This window comes from Crocodylus porosus, unplaced genomic scaffold (genome assembly GCF_001723895.1).
Source record: "Crocodylus porosus isolate Cpor-Errol unplaced genomic scaffold, CroPor_comp1, whole genome shotgun sequence".
Lineage (NCBI taxonomy): Eukaryota > Metazoa > Chordata > Crocodylia > Crocodylidae > Crocodylus > Crocodylus porosus.
This window is the reverse complement of record NW_017728909.1, coordinates 27,065,445-27,087,828: the sequence shown is the minus strand read 5'-3', so window position 1 is coordinate 27,087,828 and position 22,384 is coordinate 27,065,445. Positions and strand designations below refer to the sequence as shown.

The 22,384-nt window shown below is 40.8% G+C and overlaps 1 protein-coding gene across 1 annotated transcript in view; it reads right to left on the bottom strand.

Annotated features, from left to right (window-relative positions):
- Positions 1-22,384, bottom strand: part of EGFLAM (EGF like, fibronectin type III and laminin G domains) — a 90,074-nt gene that overhangs the window by 39,676 nt on the left and 28,014 nt on the right. The window contains exons 7-12 of the mRNA XM_019531983.1: positions 10,957-11,070; positions 10,355-10,697; positions 7,582-7,682; positions 6,505-6,605; positions 5,350-5,494; positions 1,195-1,384 (exon numbers count right to left, since the gene is read on the bottom strand). Of these exons, the coding sequence (XP_019387528.1) occupies positions 1,195-1,384; positions 5,350-5,494; positions 6,505-6,605; positions 7,582-7,682; positions 10,355-10,697; positions 10,957-11,070 (994 nt within the window). The remainder of the gene's footprint in view (positions 1-1,194; positions 1,385-5,349; positions 5,495-6,504; positions 6,606-7,581; positions 7,683-10,354; positions 10,698-10,956; positions 11,071-22,384) is intronic.

Below are 22,384 nucleotides of genomic sequence, written 5' to 3'. Positions count from 1 at the left end.
GGATCAGAAAACTTTAGAAAGGTTTTAAGCTATATATATATAAATTCCATAAGTTCTCACTCTATCGTGAAATTACTCTCTCTGCTTCCATGATCTTATTCTTTTCAGCATCTGCTTCCCAGGCTGCTTTGATATTGCACAGAAGTCTGGCCATTTTATCTAGACCACAAAGAGCAACTGTTTATATGTTTCACATTAATAATTTTTTTAAATTCCAAATACAAAACTATGAAGAAAACAAAGATGACTAACTGGAGTATGGGATGGAGAGTCAGGAAGTAGAGGGTTTGTTTTTCCTGTCTTGTTGCTGATCTACTGTGCACCCTTAAGCAAACCTATTCAGACTGTAATCCTATTGAAACAGAAGTGCCCAAAGGATAGATGCGATATGGATATACAACATACTCATTATGCATGCCTCCACTTCCTTATCTGTATAATGCAGATAATAATGTAATTCTTCCATATAAAGTTGTAGAATTTAGTCACTAACAGGTTTCAAGCCCATTAGGAACCAAAGAAGGAAAACTATGTTAAGTTTGTTGGTGAAGAAACACATTTGCTAACACAGCCTTCAAGAATAAAGCTCAATTAAGAGGTCCCTCATGGTTTGCAGAGGAAGACTCTTTTTATGTTAAGAATTCTGATAAAAATCTGATTTTCCCCACTTTTCCTACAGCAATTGCTAATGATATCTCTGGGCAAAATGTTCATTGTTGTTGAGTTCTGAGGACTTATCATCAAGGTGTATTTGAAGTGCAAACTTAAAGGTCAGGTTTATACTATAGATTTCTACTGGCGTAACTGCATCAATTGGGTGTGTGAAGAGATGCAAACCCAACAAACAGCCGTTACAAAAGAAGCTGTTAATGTAAAAAGAGTTATATCATCAACAACACTGGCCTTTTACCAGTACAGCTTCTTTCAGACATGGAAAGTAGCTTATGTATACCAATATAAAGCATCACTTTGCTTCTATATTCATGTCTATGAGGAACATTTTGCCAGTACTGTGTGCCAGTATTCCCATTCAAATGGTGTACAGGCCTTCAGAAAAATACTGTACAAAAAACCCCACAGACCTCCCACCTCAACTCAAAAACAGAATGCAGCCTTTTGATTGTTCACTTGGAAGAAAATAATCCTATTGTTTTTATTTGACATAGATAAAGAACCTCATAACATTGCACTTACCTACATCAGCACCACTCAGAGCCCTCCCTAGTGGCCAGGGTCTCATATCAATTATCCTCCCATTGACAATGAGTGACTGAACACAGCCCTGAAAGCCACGATTGGTTCCTGCTGCTCTGACCAACCAATATGCACTAGGAGCACCACCAAGATAGAAAGGTGTCCGGAATGTGATTTTACTGTACTGGCCCTAGAAGGGAAAACAGAGCTGCTGAATCACATAAAACCACATGTGATGCATATCATAAGCTAATAAAGGCATCTCATTAAGTGATACTAGATAATAACATCTTTTTTCCTCCATGAAGAACAGTCTTTGCCTGTTCACTGGGTGTTCTTTCACACCATCCATCCCTCCTTCTACAATATTACCATTCTAAACATTACTTTTTATGTCTGTCTTGTCTTGAGATTTTGGATTCATTAAAGGTAAAAAAATGTTATGTTTCTTTAGACTGTGGAACCACAAGGCTTCCTTTGCCTTAAAGCTGTTCCTTCCTTTGTATCTGTCAGTATGTCTCCAATGTGCCACTCTGCCCTACCTTCTGCCTTATCTTCCTCTGTTCGTCTATTACATTTTAAGTTCCATGTGGCACAGATGGCTTTTGGACAACTCTGAGGAAATCATTGGTATTCAATAATACTAACAACAAAAAAACACCCTAAACAATTTTATAAATTGTATAAGTAAAGTCAGGGCAACGATGCCTATTTTTGCCAGGGATAAATTACCTTAGGTCTGGTCTACATTAGAAAATACTACTGGTATAACTATGCTACATAGGAAGTAAGCAAGGAATATGGGACTGAAATGAATCTCCCGAGTCACTGAATCTAATCCCCTGTAATTGCAGGCAGTCACATCATGTAATCCTTTCCATAAACTAATCATCTTAGTCAGGGGTTTTTTCCCTTCTTACTCCATGAAGGCTGTTCCAGAACCTCACTTCTCAAATAGTTAAATTCTTGTTCTAAATCCCAGCCTACATTTATTGATATCCAGTTTATAAACCATGTGTTCTTCCTGTGCAGCATATTCTTTTCTAGTTTAAATAGTTCTCCTGCCTTCCTGGCATACATGTCCAAATCTATTTATAGAAAACAATCATATTCCCTCTCTGCCTTTTTTTCTTAGGCTAAGGAAGGCAAAGTATCTTAGGGTACATCTATACTACATACTTCAGGGCAGTGTTGAGATACTTGAAATAGCACTATACAAGCTGAGTAAATTCACCCATGTACTATTGCCCTACTGTGACTATAGTTACCCTGAACATTTCTATGCCACTCTAGAACATACAATGTGCACATACCCTCCATCTCCTCTTGTAGGATGGATCTTCCATTTCCCTAGTCATTCTACTAGTCCTTTCTGCACCTCCTGGTCTAACCACTGCCTTGCACAACACTTCAATGGATTTGCTAAAAATATATCAACTGATACATTGTAAGACTATATTTGCCTTTTTCATATCCCCATCACATTGATATGGCTCACAATCAACCTTGCATCAATTAGGACATTGGTTGGCAACTTATGGCCCATGGGCCAGATCCAGTCTGCAGACATGGGGCTTTGGCAGCATTTGTGGCATTTGGTGGCAGAGGAGGGGGGTCTTCTGCAGGTCCTTTCCCCATGCCATCATGGGAATGAATAATGGCTATGGGTGCTTTCCATGCACTGCCAGGGAGACAAGCAATGATGATAGCAGGGTCCTAGCACTCACCCTCAACCTTCAACTTGGGGTTGGTCATTATGACCCAGAAAATGTTGAATACTCCTGAATTAGGACACAGAGCTCCTCCTTCTCTTCAGCTGTTTCCAACTGATGAGCTTTTAATTAATAACATAAATTCTTGCCATTACTCACGTAACTTCACACAATGCATGTCTACACGTGCAATTAATTTGCATGAATAAACTACAGAGCTTATTGCACCCCAGAGTTTATTCACGTGCAGCATGTTGAGCCATGTCGGAGCAGCCCTGGCTGGCAGAGGACTGGCGAGGTCCACCTACCAGCCCAGGGCTCCTCTTCCCTGGTTTAATGTGTTGTGGAAGGACTGGCTGGGGAATAAAGGGTGCTTCATTGTGAAGCTAGCCAACATGCAGCCCCCTCACTGAAGCACCCTCGTGGCCCAACCAGTTGAGGCATCATCTACACATGTGCTGCTGTGGAGTTTTTAATTCCACAGCAGGATAGTACTGGTATTTACCAATAGTATCCTGCTGCAGAGTAAATTAATTTAATCCAGCCTAACCAGGGGTGTGTGTAGTTGTGCAACATTTACTGCACAGTTAATTGGTCAACTGTGCAGTAAACGTCTCATGTAGATGCACCTACTTTATATTATTACATCTCATCCCACTTCTAGTACTTCAGTCCTCAGGGTTATTTTTTCTATTTTTTCCAATTCTTCTCTGTAGTGATAAAAGGCATAACTAGAAATTTCAGTGCCCTGGGCAGAGATGTTATGGAGCCCTGGAGAGTGAGGATGGGGGTGAAGGGAGTCTCTGTCTGTATGTTCCTGTCTCCCAGCAGATCCCAGTGTTCTCTTCCTGACCCTGTGCTCCCAGGGTCCCTGCCTGTATCTTTATTCTGAGCATCAAGTGGGGTGGTGGGAAACAGCACTCACCTCCATGCTCCCCCTGCCAGCCAACTGTAGCCCAGAGGGCAGGGAAAGGTGTCACTCCCTAAGCCCTGCACTGTTCCAAACTAACCAAAGGCTGAGAGGGAGCACTCCCATGGCCCATGGCAGAACAGCTGCTTGAATGGCTGCTGGGAATGCCACTTGGCCCCATGCAGCCAGTCGCTGCAGGAAGACAGAGAGTCTGGAAACATGTTATCTCCCAGCATTGTCCCAAGACTAACATGGCTGACAAGCAGTTGGGGTGGTACTGTTGGGTCCACTAAATCACTGCCCAGGACTGGTGCCCTAGATTCTTACCAATCTGTTGACAAAAGGTGTGATTTTTTGCTGACTTAGGTATGCTGGTAAAATCAATAGTATAAGTATAGTTCTACATGTATAACATGCTTTATACCAATATAATTTAGTTTAGAAGTCCCAAGTGGAAATAAAATTAGGCCAGTACACATATTTTTTCACTGGTATACGAGCACTATGCTACGGAGTAGTTTTCAATGTATCCATTCCATCATAGCTACAGTAAAAAACCTTTCAATTGTAGATAGACCCCTGGGGGGGTTGTAATGAAATACCACTCTCAAAGCTTATAAATACATCCCAAATACCATATCTCATGGAATAACATCCAGAAATGACCCAAAAATGGCTCCATTATGATGGAATGCTATGATGTGTGCTAGTGGTGGCTGCCATGGAAGAGCAGAAGTAGAGAGATGAGATAGCTAAACTGTCCATGCCAGCTACCTTAATTTTTCTTTTGTTATGCTTCCTATGTCATGCTTCCAAGTCAAGACATCTTGGTTGTAATAGTACTTCTTGTCCATGTCACTTGACATCACTCCAGATAACTGTGGTATTAGGGCAGAATTTGACCCTATATCACTAGCTGCATGACAACTGCTCATACTATACTCCTAACTGCATCTTTCTATTATTTTCTTTTTAATCCACTCCTAGATATTTTAATACTCTTTCATAATGCCACGTACTTTCTACTAACACTATTTATTTTTAATTTTATTTCATTAAAATACTACTGTGTTTTACCCCATTGTCCTTGAGGCCCTTGGATGGTTATGTTTGTGTGTACAGTCTCTTTCCTAGCTAGGCAGCAGGAGCAGAGCTGGGATCTGTGAGACCTAGACAGGAAAGACATAGCAGAGAGCAGCAATTGCCCCAATGAGACATCTATAAGAAGCACATATGTGGTATGCTGGCAGAAAGGTAGTTAGCCAATAGGATGATACAATGAGATAGTCAAGGCCTTTTAAATATTCAGTGCATAGATATTTTTCTGTCTTGGTTGAATTATGTGACTACCAATCTGGCAGAACTTTGTATAAATTGTTTCTTGTCCCTTTAAATGTCCCATTGCTGGTAAAGACATGACACTTTTACATATTTAATTTAAACTATTATCTCATAACGCTGTCACTGGCAGGAACAAATGCCATCAAAATGTACAGACAGCCATGGCTGAACTCTAGGTACAGAATTACTTACCTGAGATTTACCTGTGACTGGAGTGTCCTCATCCAGTTTAAGCCAGCCATTCAGTCCATCTCTGAACACAGTGACACTGTGCCAGTTGCCCAATTTGATTTTGTTTTCACTCATGATGACTGCAACCCCAGTGCCACAATTGAACCTGCAAGAGAAATAAATAACCGAATCTTTTTTCCACATTAAGAAGAGTCTTTTCTCTTCTGAAAGCCTCTTTGTTGCTCCTTTCATGTTAAAAAGCTATATAAAAATTAGATAAATGACCAACATCTGGTCTGTTTTAGTGACGATAAAATATCTTTTAAAGTTCTAAACTTTTTAAATTCCGTTTTCGTCTACTATGGAGAAGATTTTGCATCCTCTGGCAATACAGAGTATATTGTGAAGCCTGCAGACGATTTGAAATGGTTTCAAGATGCAGAGTATTAGAATCTGAGTTACTGCGATCACAGTAATTTCTCTTGGGAATTTTCCTAGCTCTCTGGTGAGAGCCAGTACTATATTAATAATACTGGGAAACTCAAATCTTTCAATGCTGATTGACAAGGAGGCCTCAACAGCAGCCCATACAAAGCTGAACATGTCCAGAATGTGAAAGAGAACAGAAACAGCATCAAGATATATCATTCCCTTTTATTTTACCACATCCTTATAGCAATTTTCCCCAGAAATTATCTCAAATGATGCTTGTATATGGAGCACAGCAATCTATGACTCTTTCCTTCTTTCTCTTTAACGTGCCTCCATCTCCCCGCCCCCAGTCCCAACCTCAATCTCTGCAGAGAAAAAAATTGTGCTCCCAACTAGATTCCCTTTTTAATACATGTTCTTAAGGTTATATTCATTGTGAAGTAAGGAAACTAATTGTAACTAATTGTAATAAACTCATACAGCATTGTGGCCCACAGACTTTTCTGCCCTTGATAAACTATAACAAATGTTCATTTTATGAAGAAATCCTTAGCAGATTCTTCTTTTATGAAGAAATCCTCACCCATAAGCTGAGCTGCCTGACTTTTACTGACTGAGCTGGGGGAAACTTCTGTTAGGCAATTATAAGACCTTCAGATCCCCTTTCCTTTCTTCTACTCATAAGAGTTGGAGGTTGGGGTGGAGATCTCACCTCTGAAAGGGCAGTAACGTTTGTTACCTTACCTGAAGTGAACATTGGACCGGATTATTGCCAGTGACATGAAATCACCGTGTCCATGTTCATTCTCTCCACAATACAGCAGCAAACCGTCCTCTGCTTCAGCCTGTGATCACAGTATCAACATGGAAAGACAAAGTTCAGCCTCACTTCCAGAAAGTAAATGCAGCAATGACAATAGAGCAGGAACTAATCATCTGTTTTAGAGACAGACAAATCTTCTGGACAGAATTTTCACTTGCAAACTGAAAATCTGGTGTCTCAATTCCAAATCCCATATGGATATAAACCTCAAAAAATCAGTTTTATGAGAATTCTTTAGCTTTTGACCCACCTTTTCTATTTAAACTATCACAGTATGAAGGAACAGGTATGCACATTCTTATTTATTCATGGAAAGCACTGGGCAGCCTTAACAATAGGTGGCACTACCAGTGTGTCCATAATAAATAGCACAAATGAATGAACATAGAAAAAGCACTACTAAATCATACTAGTGGTATAAGTGATCTTGCCATCACTGGCTGGTATCTATTATTTCAGTGAAAGAAAACAACCCATAATGATATATACACAGTAGAAGAAGCAGCAAATAAGATTTTGATCTTTACAGATTAATGTAATTTGTAAAAGCAAGAGAGACTGCTATTCCTCTGTGAAATGAGATGATCAGAGGTCCATAAGTAGCTTGCATGATACAAGACACTTTTGAATAGACGGAAATGTACAAAAAAAAATCAGCCATATTTCAGGCTGAAGTTCACTTATTTAATCAGAACTCTCTCAAGGTAGTGTCACCACTAATTTGCAACTCCTCAACACTTATTTCCAGGACCTTTACTAAACACAGATGACAAACAATGTGAGGGGAAAAAAAAATCTTAGGTTGAGCTTATCAAATGCATTTTTATTTGTGGGATGTGAACCCATATTTTAAGAGGACTGTGGATAAACCCACTTCAATATCAATCTTGCAGCATAAAATATTGAATTTAATTACCATTCCATTGTGCATTTTTCCCACCTGTGTAAAGAAATAGCATTTAAAGATGGCTTCTGAGTTTGAGACTGCTTAAACTTACTCTAAATTCAAGGGTAATTTGGAACGTCTGATAGGAATTTTTCAGTGGTTCAAAGGTGATGTATGAATAGCCAGAGAACTGAGGATACTGGATGATAATATCTGGAAGGCAAAGAAAAGAGCTTGTTGTTGAGCAGTTTTATCCAATATAAAATCAATATACACATTTAGCACTAGATAACATCAGGTGAAAATGCAAAATAGAGCTCCTCTAGAGACAACTATTAGTCAGCAACTGTGAACAACCAGTTAACCTGTTCTTTCTTCTCCCCCTCCAAATTCCCTTTCAGAACTAATGCCCTGGTTAAGACTCTGGTGCACAGTCTTAACCAGATTTGGAAGTCTCTAGGTCTCATCAGTGGCTTCAGTAAAAAGTTTCCTCCAGAATTTTGCTGGGATTACTGACACAGAACTTGGCTACACTTAATTCTTCTTGTTAAATGTTAAACACAGAAAGAACAAGGCATTTTTCCTTTTCAAGAAGCATAACAGCATATGTTGGAAATATATATCAGGCCAGATCCCTGGCTGTTTAGGGTTAGCTTTGCAGTGAAAAGCTGCTCTAAAGCTGGTGCACCTAGACAGAGTTCTTGGTGATTCAGACTAGCGTAACAACTCATAGAAAACGACCATGTCCTTCTGACTAACTTAAGGGTAGGGCTCAGAGGAAAAAGTATGGCCATGACATTCCTACATCCTGGCTATCCCATAATGCTTGTTGAGAGCTGGTATATCAGCTCTCAGATATCTCTCATTTATGTCAACCCAGAAGACGGCAGATATAAGACTGCAAAGAACTCACTTGAAATCTCTTCCCCTAGAGCTCGTGAAGGATTCCCCAACCATCTCTCAGGAGAGGGATATATTCTCTGTATGAGTAATAAAGCTAATGTGAAAGAAGGAATAGAGGGTCCAATTTTTCTTGATTACTTGTGTTCTGTGTGAATTTTTCATTCCCATTTGTACATAGGTGCAATTACATGAATTATACAAGTTTTATAGCCATAGTACAAAGAAACAAAATAAATGTTAGACTGGGGCTAACAAAGCTGTCATATAAAACTGAGCAAGGCTAAAGCACAGATTAATTAACTGATGAAAACTCAATCACAATAAGCATTGGCCATAAATAGGCTTGATTATATTAGTGGTCCACCAAAGAGAACTATAAGACTGACAAGAATAAAGTGGAAGAGGCATGTCTCCAGGCTGTTTAGCACACCATTTAATATACAGTGCTGACAGCTAAAGAGGAGTTCACTTCTGCGCAGTATTAGTGCATGGTGCTGATGAAGAAACCAAGGAATAAATGCTCCATTAAAAGTATTGATTCAAGACTCCAATTACCATATCCAGCCCCACCAGTTCTATATAATTATGTAATGTTAATGAGAAATGCTTAACATTGCAGGCTCAGGGAGTAAGGACAAAAATTACATCTATAGGAGGCTCCTTCTTCTGTCATAACAGTTGCTTTGCAAAACAAAATTCTCTTTCCCCAAGAATTGTTGCTATTTACTGAAGTAAAAGCAAACGTAATCAACTAACTCGTGCAACACACTGTGCCATGACTCCAGAAGTGACACCTGTATAAGAAATCTGCAGCCAAATCTTGCACACCAAGTACTCTATTGTGGTGTTTCAAGAGAAAGAAGCTCAAAGTCTTGGCTCTGTCTATAGTAGGCTGCTTCTGATCCAAGAACTTCTGCCAGCAGACAGCAGCTGTCACAGAAGCCACCAGAGTGCTTTCAATCTGCACAGCTTCTGGCAGTTCTGCATGAGTCCGTTACAGTAGCAGGGAAAAGTGTAGCTCTCGCCATGAGAGCTCAACAGGGAAAAGTGTACCACCCCCCCATGAGAGCTCTTAATTCACATTTGATAGCACAACCCAAATGCTAGTGGTAAAATTCTGTAGTGTGGACCAGGCTTTCATCCAGTTCCATGAAACTGAACAAGTAATGATAACAGTATTTACCACTGACAGTATATAGCACTTTCCACATCCAAAAATAAAATACATGTTAACCATGTGGATGGTAAGTACTGCTGCCAAAGTACCACACTAGAGGTTACAATGATGTCAATTTATGGATTTAATTTTTGACTTGTGGGCACCCGTTTGTTTGTGACCTTTCTCTGGAACTGTGAAAGCTGGTTTTGTTAGAAAGAACTTGGCACTTGGTGGGAAAGCTGTGTCTGGATAGCTGTGACAAAGTCATCAAGGATCATTATCTCTGAATGACTCTCCCTTAGTGAAACAATGAGGACACTACCCATAGTACCCCCAATTATGGATGTACTGCCTATAGAGAAGCCTGCTGTTGGTGAGGAAGGGAGCTGGTTAGGGAACTAGATGATTGCTCAGGTCACTAAATGAAAACATTCTCTCTATTTCTTAAAAGTCACTCCTCCATGCCTGGTGTGGTAGAAGGGAGGGAAGCAAGGCAGCTGGTGTCTGAATGGAGGGAGAAGCTGCTCTTACATTTAGGGCCCTGATGATACCAATCTGCATTTAAATTAAAGTATTTTTGTTGGTTTGCTATGCCACTTCAGATAACCCAAGAACAAAAGAGAAATCTAACTCCAAGCAGTTCATTAGTTTACATTAGTTGCAACATCATGGCAGAGGCTGCACATCATCATCAACATGCAAGCAACATGAGTTGCCAAGCTGTAAATCTTGACCAGTCTCCCAAAGCGAAACTCGAGCTGGGAGCCAATTAGAGAAACAATTCCGCAGACCCATCAATACTTATTATATATTGTAATCCCACCTTCTGTGCATGTCTCTCCTCCTTTTCCCAAGTTACAATGACATCGAGTAGCACCCAGATCATAATCATCAACACAGAAGCTGTCAGCAGAGCAGACGGTTTCATCACAGGAAAGATCAAAGTGCTGTACTGCTGAAGCTGGGCCAGTCCTTCTTGTTGCCTTTATGGTAGTAGTGCTAGCTGTTGTTGTGGGAATGGGAAGTGTAGTTGTTGCCACTGAAGTAATAGGACGTGAGGTGGTTGTAATTAGCCTGGGAAGGAGCCTTGAATTAGATCCTGGAGAGACCTTGGTTTCAACCAAAAACTTCCTGTTGCCTCCTTTGATAGCAGGAAGTGGTCTGAGCTAAAGTAAGATGAAAGAGAACTAAGTTCAATACATATAACAGCTACAAAATAATCATATTACATAGAAATAAAAACTACATCTCTTAGGAAGTCTGTCTGAGAAAACAAATTAATCCTAAATGAAGAGAACAGCATAAACCAAGTACTTCTACCGTATCTATGTACGTATGATTATATGCAAGTTTTCCAACAGAAGCAAATACAAAATTCTTCTAAAACAATCAACAAAAGAGCCAGAGTGGAACCTCTGACTTTACCTCTTCAATGTAAATGTCGTAGTCTGAATCATCAATTTCAAATCCATCATCATCACTGCTTACAGTATCTGTGATGTATCGATGTCCGTAGCTGCCACTTCCTAACTCCCCTGAACCTGTAGAGACATAGGTGGCCAATTCAGTTCACATATATTTTTTCCTTTCAGCTCACAGCTACAATTTCCACAGCAGCTTAAGCTTGAACTAAGAATACAGGTGGTGCTGGCATTCATTTTAAATCATTACTCAATACCTCAGCCTCAATGTGGAACATTTACCATAGAGTTACTACATAAAAAAACAAAAATAAGAAACAATATGATGCTGTACTATGATTAACTCTTTCAAGGTGGACCCTACATTAATATTGTTTCACAGACCAAATGCTTCCTAATTGTTACTACATGGTCTATTACTCAGCATACTGGGGGCTTAAAAACTTCCTTGTAGCAACACTTTACATGGAAGAATTTAAGTTTTAATATATTTAGGGTGATGCTAAACAAACAGTGAGACTCTTACACGTTATTTTAGCCAAAAATAATGAACAGAAATGGCATTACATGCTCGATCCCATGCCATCTTTCAGGTACACTAAGTGCACTTTGACACCTATGCATGCTTCTGTTCCACCCTGAAAAACCATTAACGCAAAAAGGTAGAAGGGTCCTCTTCCTCCTTCCCATTACCTCCTGTGATTTAGGGCTTTGTTGCATGGAACACTTAGCATGTGTTTTTTATCTGAGATGCAGGAAGTACTGGCATATTAAAGGTTTAGAACATGTTCTGAACAGTCACATGGTAATGCTTACTATGATCACTGCTCACTCAGGACAGCTGGAGAAGGCTGGCTGTACCCTCTGCCCTAATACTGACCCCAGTGCTGGGCACCACAGCTTGCACATCTGGCCATGAGAACATGCTGTCACCATGCTGGGAGCCTAAGCCGCCTCCACTGTGTGCCCAGCACTACCTAGCTAAGGAGCACCTGCCCCTGGCACCAGGTCTTTGCTGCTGGTGGCAAGTGGAAAGAAGCACATGGAGCTGAGTCTGGATGAGGGTGGTGTTCCTGCTGCTGGATCTGTGGGGTGTCACGTCTCTGCTGCTAGCAAAGAAAGATATGGGGGCTGGTTCAAGACTGGTGCAGTGCTGGCAGGGGCCACAGACCAACAATCAGCTGACTGTTGATCCCAGCACCCTGTTGATCCCAGCACCCACAGGAGCTGGTTCAAGACTCCTGTGCCTTGCGACAATCAATGACCTGTGTTTGCATCGCCTTCAAAAAATGGTCTGACAATAGCTGAACATGTATTACTTAATATGATCTGGAGCTACTCCTCCACAGCACCTAGCATATGTTTTACTGTTTAAACTCATGGATGCCCTGGTTTTAAGTGCAGTTAATAAAAGTTCTAAAAAGAATGTGCAACATGGCCCTTAGTCCTAAGGATAAAATGATGGCCTTTTACAAAAGCAAGGCAATAATGTTTTTTAAGGACTAGAGCAGGATGGAATAGGTTCACTTGGGTGGAACAAATCCCTTAAGAACACCTCTAAATATCCCTGCATTTTCAGCAACGGTTTAAATTAGGGGCATCTAACTGATGGCTGATGTGTCATATGTGGTTCATGAGTACTTAACATAAGGCCTACAAGACAAGTGGCCACTGCTCCAGCTGGCACACAGCAAGTAAGGGCCTGCAGGTCTCCAGGTGGCCCGTGCTGTATGCTGGTATAAAAGGCAGTCCACAGCATTTGAACAACACTGGTTTAAAAGATGTGAAAAACAATAAACCAAAGTATTTGGTTTTGTGCTTTCCATAATATAATAACTTTGCACAAGTAACTGGTTCCATGGTGTTTTATATGTAGCCTTCTGCACACACCTGCCATGCCAGGCATGGTGCTAAGTGATCATTGAAACTAGTCGTACCATGACTTGCTTTGCCAACTGTGTGGGCTGAACACATCTGCCTGCTGATTTCAGCTTTTCAGAGCTGCATGTGCCATCTCTGTACGTCAAGACGCAATTCCTGTTACGAAGTGAATGGGTACAAAGTCTCTCTAGCCAAAGAACACCTGCTGAAGGACAAGACAGGACCAGGGACAGTCAACCACCTAAAAGAAAACCCAACCATTTTACAGCACTGAGTCCTTCACTACCACCACTGAGAAAAGTGATGAAACTAATAAAAAATGGCAAGGCTGAATGGACTTGCAGAAGGTACAGTGTAAGCATAAGGACTCAGGATTATCAGGCCATTTGTGCTTATCTGACTGGTTGACATCTCTTATTGCAATAGGGGAAAGTGCTAAGTGCTTAAGGTGTGCAGACAATAACTGCACAAGTGCAGGTGCACTGTCTGTCTTTTCCTTTTTCTTCCACTGCCACAACTGCAAACCAGGCATTTTTGCTGCAGACAGTTATGAAAGCCAACATGTGTGTGCCAGGTATATGCACTTGTTGCTCTTTTGCTAAACAGATTCACACTACACTACGTGCTACCAGTTTTACCTCTGGATGGGATCCATTATATTAGTGCACAGCACAATTAGGAAGTATTTTTACAAAGATAATGAGGCATCTGTTCTTTCAGCCAAAACAATCTGCCATTCCATTATAAAAAAGCTGCAAGACTTTTTTTTAATCCTGTGCTATCCATACATATTGAACATAACATAAGATGACATATGAGCCTCATGTTAACTGGAAGTATCTGACATAAATTACAGATTAACCGTGGAGTTCTAGAGTTTAAAATATAACCTACGCTCTAAATATTTTGGTAAATTTTCAAGGCTAACTGGCCCTCCACGAGCCCTCCATGTAAATTTCTGAAAGGATTGGAGTGGCCTTGGATTCACATTGCTTTCAGTACCTGTATATGCATAGGTAATGATTACTACAGTTAAAGAGAGAGATAGTAGAGATTGGTCCCAATCCCACTTTCATGTGGAGGAGACAAGTAGTACAATCAGGTAGTTATGCTGGTTTCATGTCAGGAAAAGATTAAAAGATGAATGGCCCTCTTCCCCACGTCAACAGTTATGGCAAATTGTATTTCATGAAATGTATGCGTTTCCAGAACAGACTCTCACAGTGTGCAGAAAAATAAGGAAAATAAGAATAGCCACAACAGTGACATTATCATTTAAACCTGCAGATTATTGAAGAGTGGTTTGAATGAAATTGAGCCAATATTCTCACCAGCTCACAGTGGATGGAGGAAAGCTCAGCCCACAAGAATACCTTAGCCTTTATGTCAACTCTTTAATATCACCAGGGGCTGATATACTCTCTAAGAAAGGTGTTTATGTGCTTTCTCTGTCAAAGCCAACATAATTCTTTCAGTTAATACCTCTGATTTGTTGATTGGAACACAGGCCAGGAAGCTGGGGACCAAGAAGTGGAAAGGAATAAAATGTGGATCAACAGGACTATACAAGACTGGTGATGTGACAAGGAAAGCATAATCAGATCTCTGACGTAAAATATGGAACATGAATTTTCTAATTCTGAGGTAAAACACCAGAAGTCATATTTGTTAAAAGCCAGATCCACCATGTCCAATCCTTTTATCAAGCAGATTTTCCTCTGATTTTAACTGGATTTTCAGTTGAATATGGGTGGTTGCATCAGACTGCTAAAAAAGCTAGAGCAGGGAAAGCAATCTTCTTTCTGATACCATAGCTATGACAAAATGTTAAAAGCCCAAATCTGTCCCCATATATGTAAGCCATATATGATTTTGATTCCAGGTCAGCTTGACACTAGTGAACTCCCCCAACTTCAATGGAGTTACTACTGAATGGCACACTCCAAATGAAAACAAAATTAGCCCACTAAATTAAGGGAGATGGACAGCTCTAAGAGTAGAATTTTCCTTTTTTCCCATTAATTGAATGCTGACACAAAGCAATGAACAGAGGATTTTCACCTGCTATTTTAAACTAGACAACACCTCTTTGTCATTTTGAATTTTGCTGGCACAACATTCAAGCATTAGGACAGATAAAAGATGTGTTTCATATAACTGAGGCCTTTCTTCAGAGGACTTTGGGCTAGTATAGTGGCTGTCATTTTATTAAATGGGAGGATGTGTAAATTTGGCATTTCTGGGACAGAAACATCTTCAGAAGGTGTCCCCATATTCACAAGCTTCTTGGGCTTTCTGAAATTCCTTCCTTCACCTATCTGACCCTCCTATACAGGACCAAATTATTTGGCAAATCTCCCAGTGATTAACAGGAGCCTGAGTGTGCTCCAGGATCAGAGCCAAACCTAGTTTAAGAAGCAGGAACTCAGTTTTCAAGCTAAAATCATAAGGAAAAGTTGAAGAGGGTTTGTTCATATGGACATAAAAAGTTTGGTGAACAACTAAGTAGTTGCAGGCAGCACAAATGCAATGTGACCCTCCTTGCTGACTTGCAAATGAACTCAGATAAAAAATTTATTCACTTGTAAGGACAAGAGCAAAACCTAGGAGGTATATCCTCATCTTGCTTTGTCTAGATTGGTATGGGTGAATACTCACGTCAGGATGAGACTCAGTTGTTTCATTTCATATTAAGTTGCATCATATTCCCTCTTGGGTCATATGATGTGACATGATTCCTACATACAACATGATGCAACATAAATAAAATAAGTAGAAAACAGGGAAGCTAAGTGGGTATTTTTAAAAGAACCAACGAAGTTCCTATGTCATAGGAACACTGCATAGCTCTAGTGGATAACTCACTGCATACTAGGTGGCAAATCAACAATAATTAGACAAAGTGGTGTTTTGCAAATACCAAAACAATGACTAGAGAGATTATAAGCATGCTATATCATATTAGTGCTTCACTGTGCAAAGAGATGAAGCCAATTTACCAGCCCTGTAATCCTGTCCCATAATTAATTGGAAAGCCTGCAGGGGGTCATTGACATAAGACATCCTCTCTCCAAATAATCAGGGATTAAGTTGTGCTAAAGAAACCTGTTCAAAATAAATAGAAATCAGTACAAACTGTTGTTATTATCAGATAGGCAGCCACTGGGGTATTGATTGAAAGAAGAAGTACATTGCAAGTAGACTGCAAGATGCTGCAGAACAATTCTATTAAATGTAGACTTTTCAAGAATATCACCTTCATTCAGAGGAACACCTAGTTTTATCTACAAAATACATAGAAGCGGCTTTGTCTAATGATCAGGAGATGCCAGTCCTATTCCAGGTGATGCCTCACTCGCTGTGTGGTTTAGCTAAATCAGCTAGCATATCTTTGGCTATTCTTTTCCTACCTGTAAAATGGGAGCAATAATACTAATCTGTCTTTGAAAACTGTTTTGAGATCTTTGGTTCATTACGAGTAGGAAGTATAATCTATTTATTTCTTTGAAGATGCACCAGGAGCATTTTGGGTCCTAACACTGGAAAGATTACCTCACTCCCCATGTCTGAGCTCAACTGATAAAGTCAGGCTTACAAATTCCAGTTTTAAACATTTAGGAGTTTTTTTAGAAAAAAAAACCAAGCCGCTGATTTTGGAAACCTAAGTGTGTGAGGAAACAACCCAGGATGGTTGGTAACTGAAAAAATTATGCACCCAGATGCACCCAGTTGGAAATACTTGTCTTCTGCCGCCCAGGGACAAGGTATTTTCAGTGAAAAACTCTGACTAGGATTAACTTCCTTTGCTGTCTGATCAAGTGAAGGGCTGTTGACCTTCAGGGCATAGTGCAAATCCCATCTGTTTTCTCAAGCCTTTAGCAGAGAGGTGCAGGGTGCCTGAGAGCTGTAGGTGAGGTTATTTTGTTTATTTTATTCTTTGGTAGAGTGTATTATTTTTGTTTTTATTAAATTTGAAGTCTCTGGGTTTTAAGAAAATTTACCTATTTATCCAGAGACATTTCTAAAAGGTACATTTCATATGCCAGAAAAATAAATACACTGAACAATTGTTCAATGCAGTCCAATGCATGAAGTCTCTTAAGAGCTGATTAAGAAAACATGAAACAAAATTAACTAAAGTAATATCTGACAATGTCCTTTCAGAACAAAAATATGATCAAGAAAAGTCTATGGGAGAATCCACAAGTAGCTTCTCCCTTTTTCTCCTCTTTCCACATGGATCACTGTAACAGCAACCATTTTTGTTTGTTTTAAATCATTCTTTATGGGCAATCAGAGACAGATGTGCTATATGCAAAGATTTGGGGAGGCCTATCACATCAAGTGATGTGGTCAGGAGTGCTTCAGGGCAGAATTCTTCTTAGCCAGCAAATATAACAGTTTCCTGAACTGTCATGAAACATGTAGTTGAGGATACTCTAATTAAATCACATTCATAACTAATGTACCTGGATCACTGACATTTCTCAGTGATATAAGCACCAGATCCAATGCTTATTGAAGTCAATGAGAGGATTTCCATTGATTTTACTGAATATTAGGTCAGCATTGCTAGGGTGCCTATGTGGAATAACTCAGAGTCTGACATCAAAGGCTGAATCCCATTTCCCCACTACATGCCTAAGTGCCATTCATGTACCCACATAAGTGCAATTTTTGGCACTTCTGCACACTTTGGGATTCTATTTCTACCTGCAGTGAAACAGGGTTACTCTGTGTGTATGCTTATCAAAGGGAGGGGAGGAGAGTGGAGGAGGAGAGCTCTCCCAATGTTTTGCACAGGGGTCAGGGCATTTGCCTAGACAGCAGACTCATATTTTGTCTGGATGAAGTGAACCTAAACCCGAGATCTCTCACTTCCTAGGCAAATGCGGTAACTGCTAAGCTATTGGGCTGAAGGGTGAGAGGCTTCTCCTTTACTAACATCAAACACCATCTAGTTAAAGATTTTCTGTGTCAAACATTTTGAGACTTTAAGCAATAATTCAGGATTTGTGCCATGGCTTGCATGGAAATCACAACTCAGGATAATTAGGGGTTTTTTCAATTTTAGATTCCCAGACAAAACAACATATTAAACTGGAGTTAATGTTGCCTTTCTGTTTGCACTTTAAGTGTAAAAAACATCACAAGACCACTGTAATTTTTTTCAGAAACAAATATTCCAAATCCAGGAAATACAAATTTAAGTGAAAGGACCCAGCAATCTGCATTAATTATGTTAGGTGCAATGGGAAAGGATATTATGCGACAGTGGGAGTGTCTACATGAGACAGTTATGGCACAGTTGACTAATTAACTGTGCAATAAATGTCTCAGTAAATTCAATTCCTACTTGGCTGGGGGGAATTTTTGTGCACAGCAGTATACGTGTAGCTGGGGTATGAGGATACTTCAGTGCTACGGCTGCCTATCAGCTAGGCCCATACTGAAGTGCCCCCGTGCCCCAACCAACCCCTCTGCAGCATGTTGAGGTCAGTTGGAATAGCCCCGGACTGGCAAGCTGACCCCCCAGAGTCCCCTGCCAGCTGGGGCTGCTGCAACCCAGCTCAATGTGCTGTGGTGCAGATGCACATGTAGACATGTGCCTGGGAGCTTCCCAGGAGCAATAAACTGTGGAGCAATAAGCTGTGGACACATGTAGATGCACCCAGATACACCGACCTTTTACAACTCATCAAGATATTTCAGGAATTCTTGAGATATTTTGAGGTGGATGCCAGAAAGTTGAGGGAGGGTATGAAATAGAATATTGATGCATAAACTTCACTGTTTACTAGTACGAGAAAATATGACAAATTGCACCTGCAATTAATACTTCCTCCTAGGACACAAGAGTTAAAGATAAAGATACTGCAGTATCAGACATGCCAATTTCCTGGGAATTAAATATCCTTCCTTGTAATACTATCCTCTACAGAGTTCTACAAATATTTCATTTCAGCTGATTGGGTCAAAGAGGGTAACTATAGCTAGATGTGGTGTTAGAGGGAGACTGGTATTATATTACCTGCAGATCACTAGTCTGAATTCAGTTCGAGCTTGCTGGATGCCCTTTTTAGACCTCTGTAACAAAGCTGAGTGCATACACACACACACAGACGCACACTCTGTAACTAGCTTTGTGCTGAGCAGGGCCAACAGCTAACTCTTTCATCACCTCCATCTTGTAGGTAAAGTCACTCTTTCTAACTTAATAATATTGTTTCTCCTTTTCTTTCCTGAACAATGAACTGTCAGTTTCATTACTTGAATTCTGTACACTAGAATATTATTCAGAAAGTACAGTATTACACAATAATTTGCATCAAGAGCTCGCTCAAATGTCTTCTAGAATGACAGCCCACAGAGGAGAAGGAAAAATAACTAGCTATGAGACAGATGCAATCATTACTACACACTCATTTAGGCAAACATTTAATTTGATAGTCTCAGAACAGAAGCAGGACATGGGAAATCCATCTCAATGGTTAAGACCCAGGACAGAACAGAAAGCAAGCAAGCAAAGGTCAAGAGCTGAAGTCAGGGACCAGAAGGCAAGACCCAAACACCAGGAAGCAAGAAAGCCTTGGACCAATAGTCAAAGGCTTCAGTACTGACCAGTCAGGTGCCACAGGTGGCCTTAAATAGGGCCCCAGTGCACCTTTTAGCCAATCAGGTAGTATGGGCTACGGAAAGACATGCAAAAAACTAGAGCCTGAATTGATTCAATCTTTGCAGGTTAGTCTAACCTACCTAGGTTTAATCAGCTTGTAACTATGCAGACATCCCCTGTAGATTGAAGGAAGAAAGAGGGACATTACCAGATACCTGCTGATTAGCTCCAAAGAGCCCTAAGCCTAAGCCGACACTGTCCTGTCTGCCTTTGTGCCGTCTCCCACAGCATGGACCCTAGCCAGCATGTGACATGCTAGCTAATGCTGAGAGGTGTCTGTGTAAGGCAGAGAAGAGTAGGGAATCCCTGCTTGAGCAGGTAGTGGTGGGGGGTGGGGGGTGGCAGGGAGGAGGAAGCAGCCAGGCAGACACCTTGTACCTGAAATCTTTGCTGCAGCCTAAGAGAAGAGAGGAGGGGCCAGCCCTGTTGGGCTGAAGCAGACAGCAGAGCCGCGCCAAGCATTGCAAAGCATCTGGCATTCTGGGGGAGTTTGATTCAACTTAAACCAGGAAGGGGTCTGGGACAGACATTGCTTTGACCCAAATCAATTAAGTCTGATACTACAACCATTTTCAAACCAGTTTATGTGCACTGAACATCTGTTCTGTTACAGGTTTAAACCAGTTCCGATCACTAAAACTGGTTTATCTGTAATATCTGTCCCTCGCCACAAACACACTACTAGCCAGCCTGACACACTCCAGTTAGCCAAGTCAAAGTGGGTGGAGCAAACTGTTAGGATTCCTAACAATTCTAACTCATGTTCTGTACCTTAGTATTATTCCGTTATTGCAGTCAAACACTGGACTTTCATTTAGGGTGCATGGGCATAATACGTGATGCCTTACACTTTTCATAAGCCAACCTTTGCTTTACATGAGGAAATCATCAGTGCACAGCTTTCCTTTATGGTTTCATTCCCTTGCCTTAATTAAATGGCTACATAAATAGAGCTGGTTGAAAAATACCAGGAAATGTTCATGAAAACATTTCCTAGGACTGACAAATTATTTTAAAAATAAGTCACGATTAATTGCAAGATTAATAAAAAACACGCAATTAGTTGCAATTTTAATCACACAGTTAAACAATAGCCAGCACCCCCTGACCCAACAGTCCAGAGCTCATGCACTCTGTGGCTCTTGCCCGCCACCACCAACAGCACACAGCCGCAGCCCTGGCCCACCCCACCTCCACTCTGGACTTGCCCAAGCCAGAGCAGACCAGCCAGAACCCATGCAAACAGATCTGACTCTGGCCCACCCCGTGCCTGTTCCAGACTTATCTGCCCATGCTGAGCAACAACAGCAGCCAGGCAGAAACTACTGCTAAGTGCAGAGGAAAAGTGGCCCTTCCCCCTCACCACTGCTGGGCCCTTCCTGCTGTGGGCTCCTGGAGCCCATGCCTGGGCTGTCCTGCAGCTCCTCTGCATTTCCACCACTACCCTGCCGGGCGCCCGGGAGGCAGTGGTGACAGCAGCAGAGAGGAGCTGCAGGGCAGCCTGGGCATGGGCTCTGAGTGGCTACAGCAAAAAAGGCCCAGGAGCAGTGAGGGGAAGGGGCCCCTTTTCCCCCATGCCAAATAGCAGCTTCTGCCTAGCCACTGCCACTGCTGCTCAGCGTGGGCGGGTGAGTGAGCCTGGAGCAGGCGTGGGGCAGTCTGGGATTGGGACTGTGTGCACGGGTTTCAGCTGGTCTGGAGCTGGTCCACTCCACTGGTCAAAATTATGTGTGTAGTTAACGCAAATAAAAAATTAACACATTACTTAGTTTTTGAATTAAATGCATAACTTAACTGCAATTAATAGCCCTTTAAAAAAAAAAAAACACACACACATTTTTAACTCCAATTCCCACTTTTGTTCCATTTATTTATTTTTAATCACTCTGTAAACTGGACAAAAAACAGCAGCACCTTTTCTCAAAAAGATGCTACAACCAAAATTGTCAATGTTTCACTTTTTCATCCCGCTTTACTGCTGAAAAAAGATATTTTTCTGTGTTGAAACTCAATTTGTAGGGCTTTCTTCCACAGCACTTCAGATAATATCCTGAGTGAGTGAAAACTTGTACAGTCTATATACTGATGTCACATAGTAAATGGTGTTCACATCTACCAGTAAATTTTCAAATTATTGCAACAGTAAATAGGCCAGTTGTACCTGCAAGGCCTCTACAAAGTTATTGTGTTTCCCGTGTAAGAGCTCATTTATGCAGTCAGTTAAATCTTGGCTCTATGACCAAGTAAACTGACAGACTGCAACACTGACATGCACTTCATCAAAAAAGTAAAATTTCACTTTGTACACTAACAACTCCTAGGCCATGACATCCTTCCCTCTACATAATCACAAAGAAAAGCAGTTATTTAACTTGGATAGTTTTAATCTTATGACTAATGTTTCTATGAGTACCTAGGACAGTAAAACTATATTATTTAATAATACTATTTGTAGCAGCCATAAACTGTGTTGCATAGATGCAGGAAAACTGCACAACATCAGAGAGCTATGAAATGCTGATAAACTGAGATTACTCATGGTAACAAGGTAAGAGAAGATACGTAATGATGGTAACAAAATGGCACTTCTTCCCCATGTATAAGGCACTGGAATTGCCAAGCACCAAGAGTGCAGAATTGTTCTTCAAAGGCACAAACAGGAGTTTAGCCACCAACTTTCACTGAAAATTGGCTGCTTATTAGAGCTGTGCGAAGCTTCGGGTGGTGATTCGATTCGGAGGAGATTCGACCCAATCTGGTGGCCAAATCTGAATCCGAATTGAATCAGGGGACCAATTAAAAGGTCCGAATCCATTCGAAGCTCTCCGAATTTTTGGAAAAGATTGACTCCGAGCTGCTAAGTACTAGGGGCAGG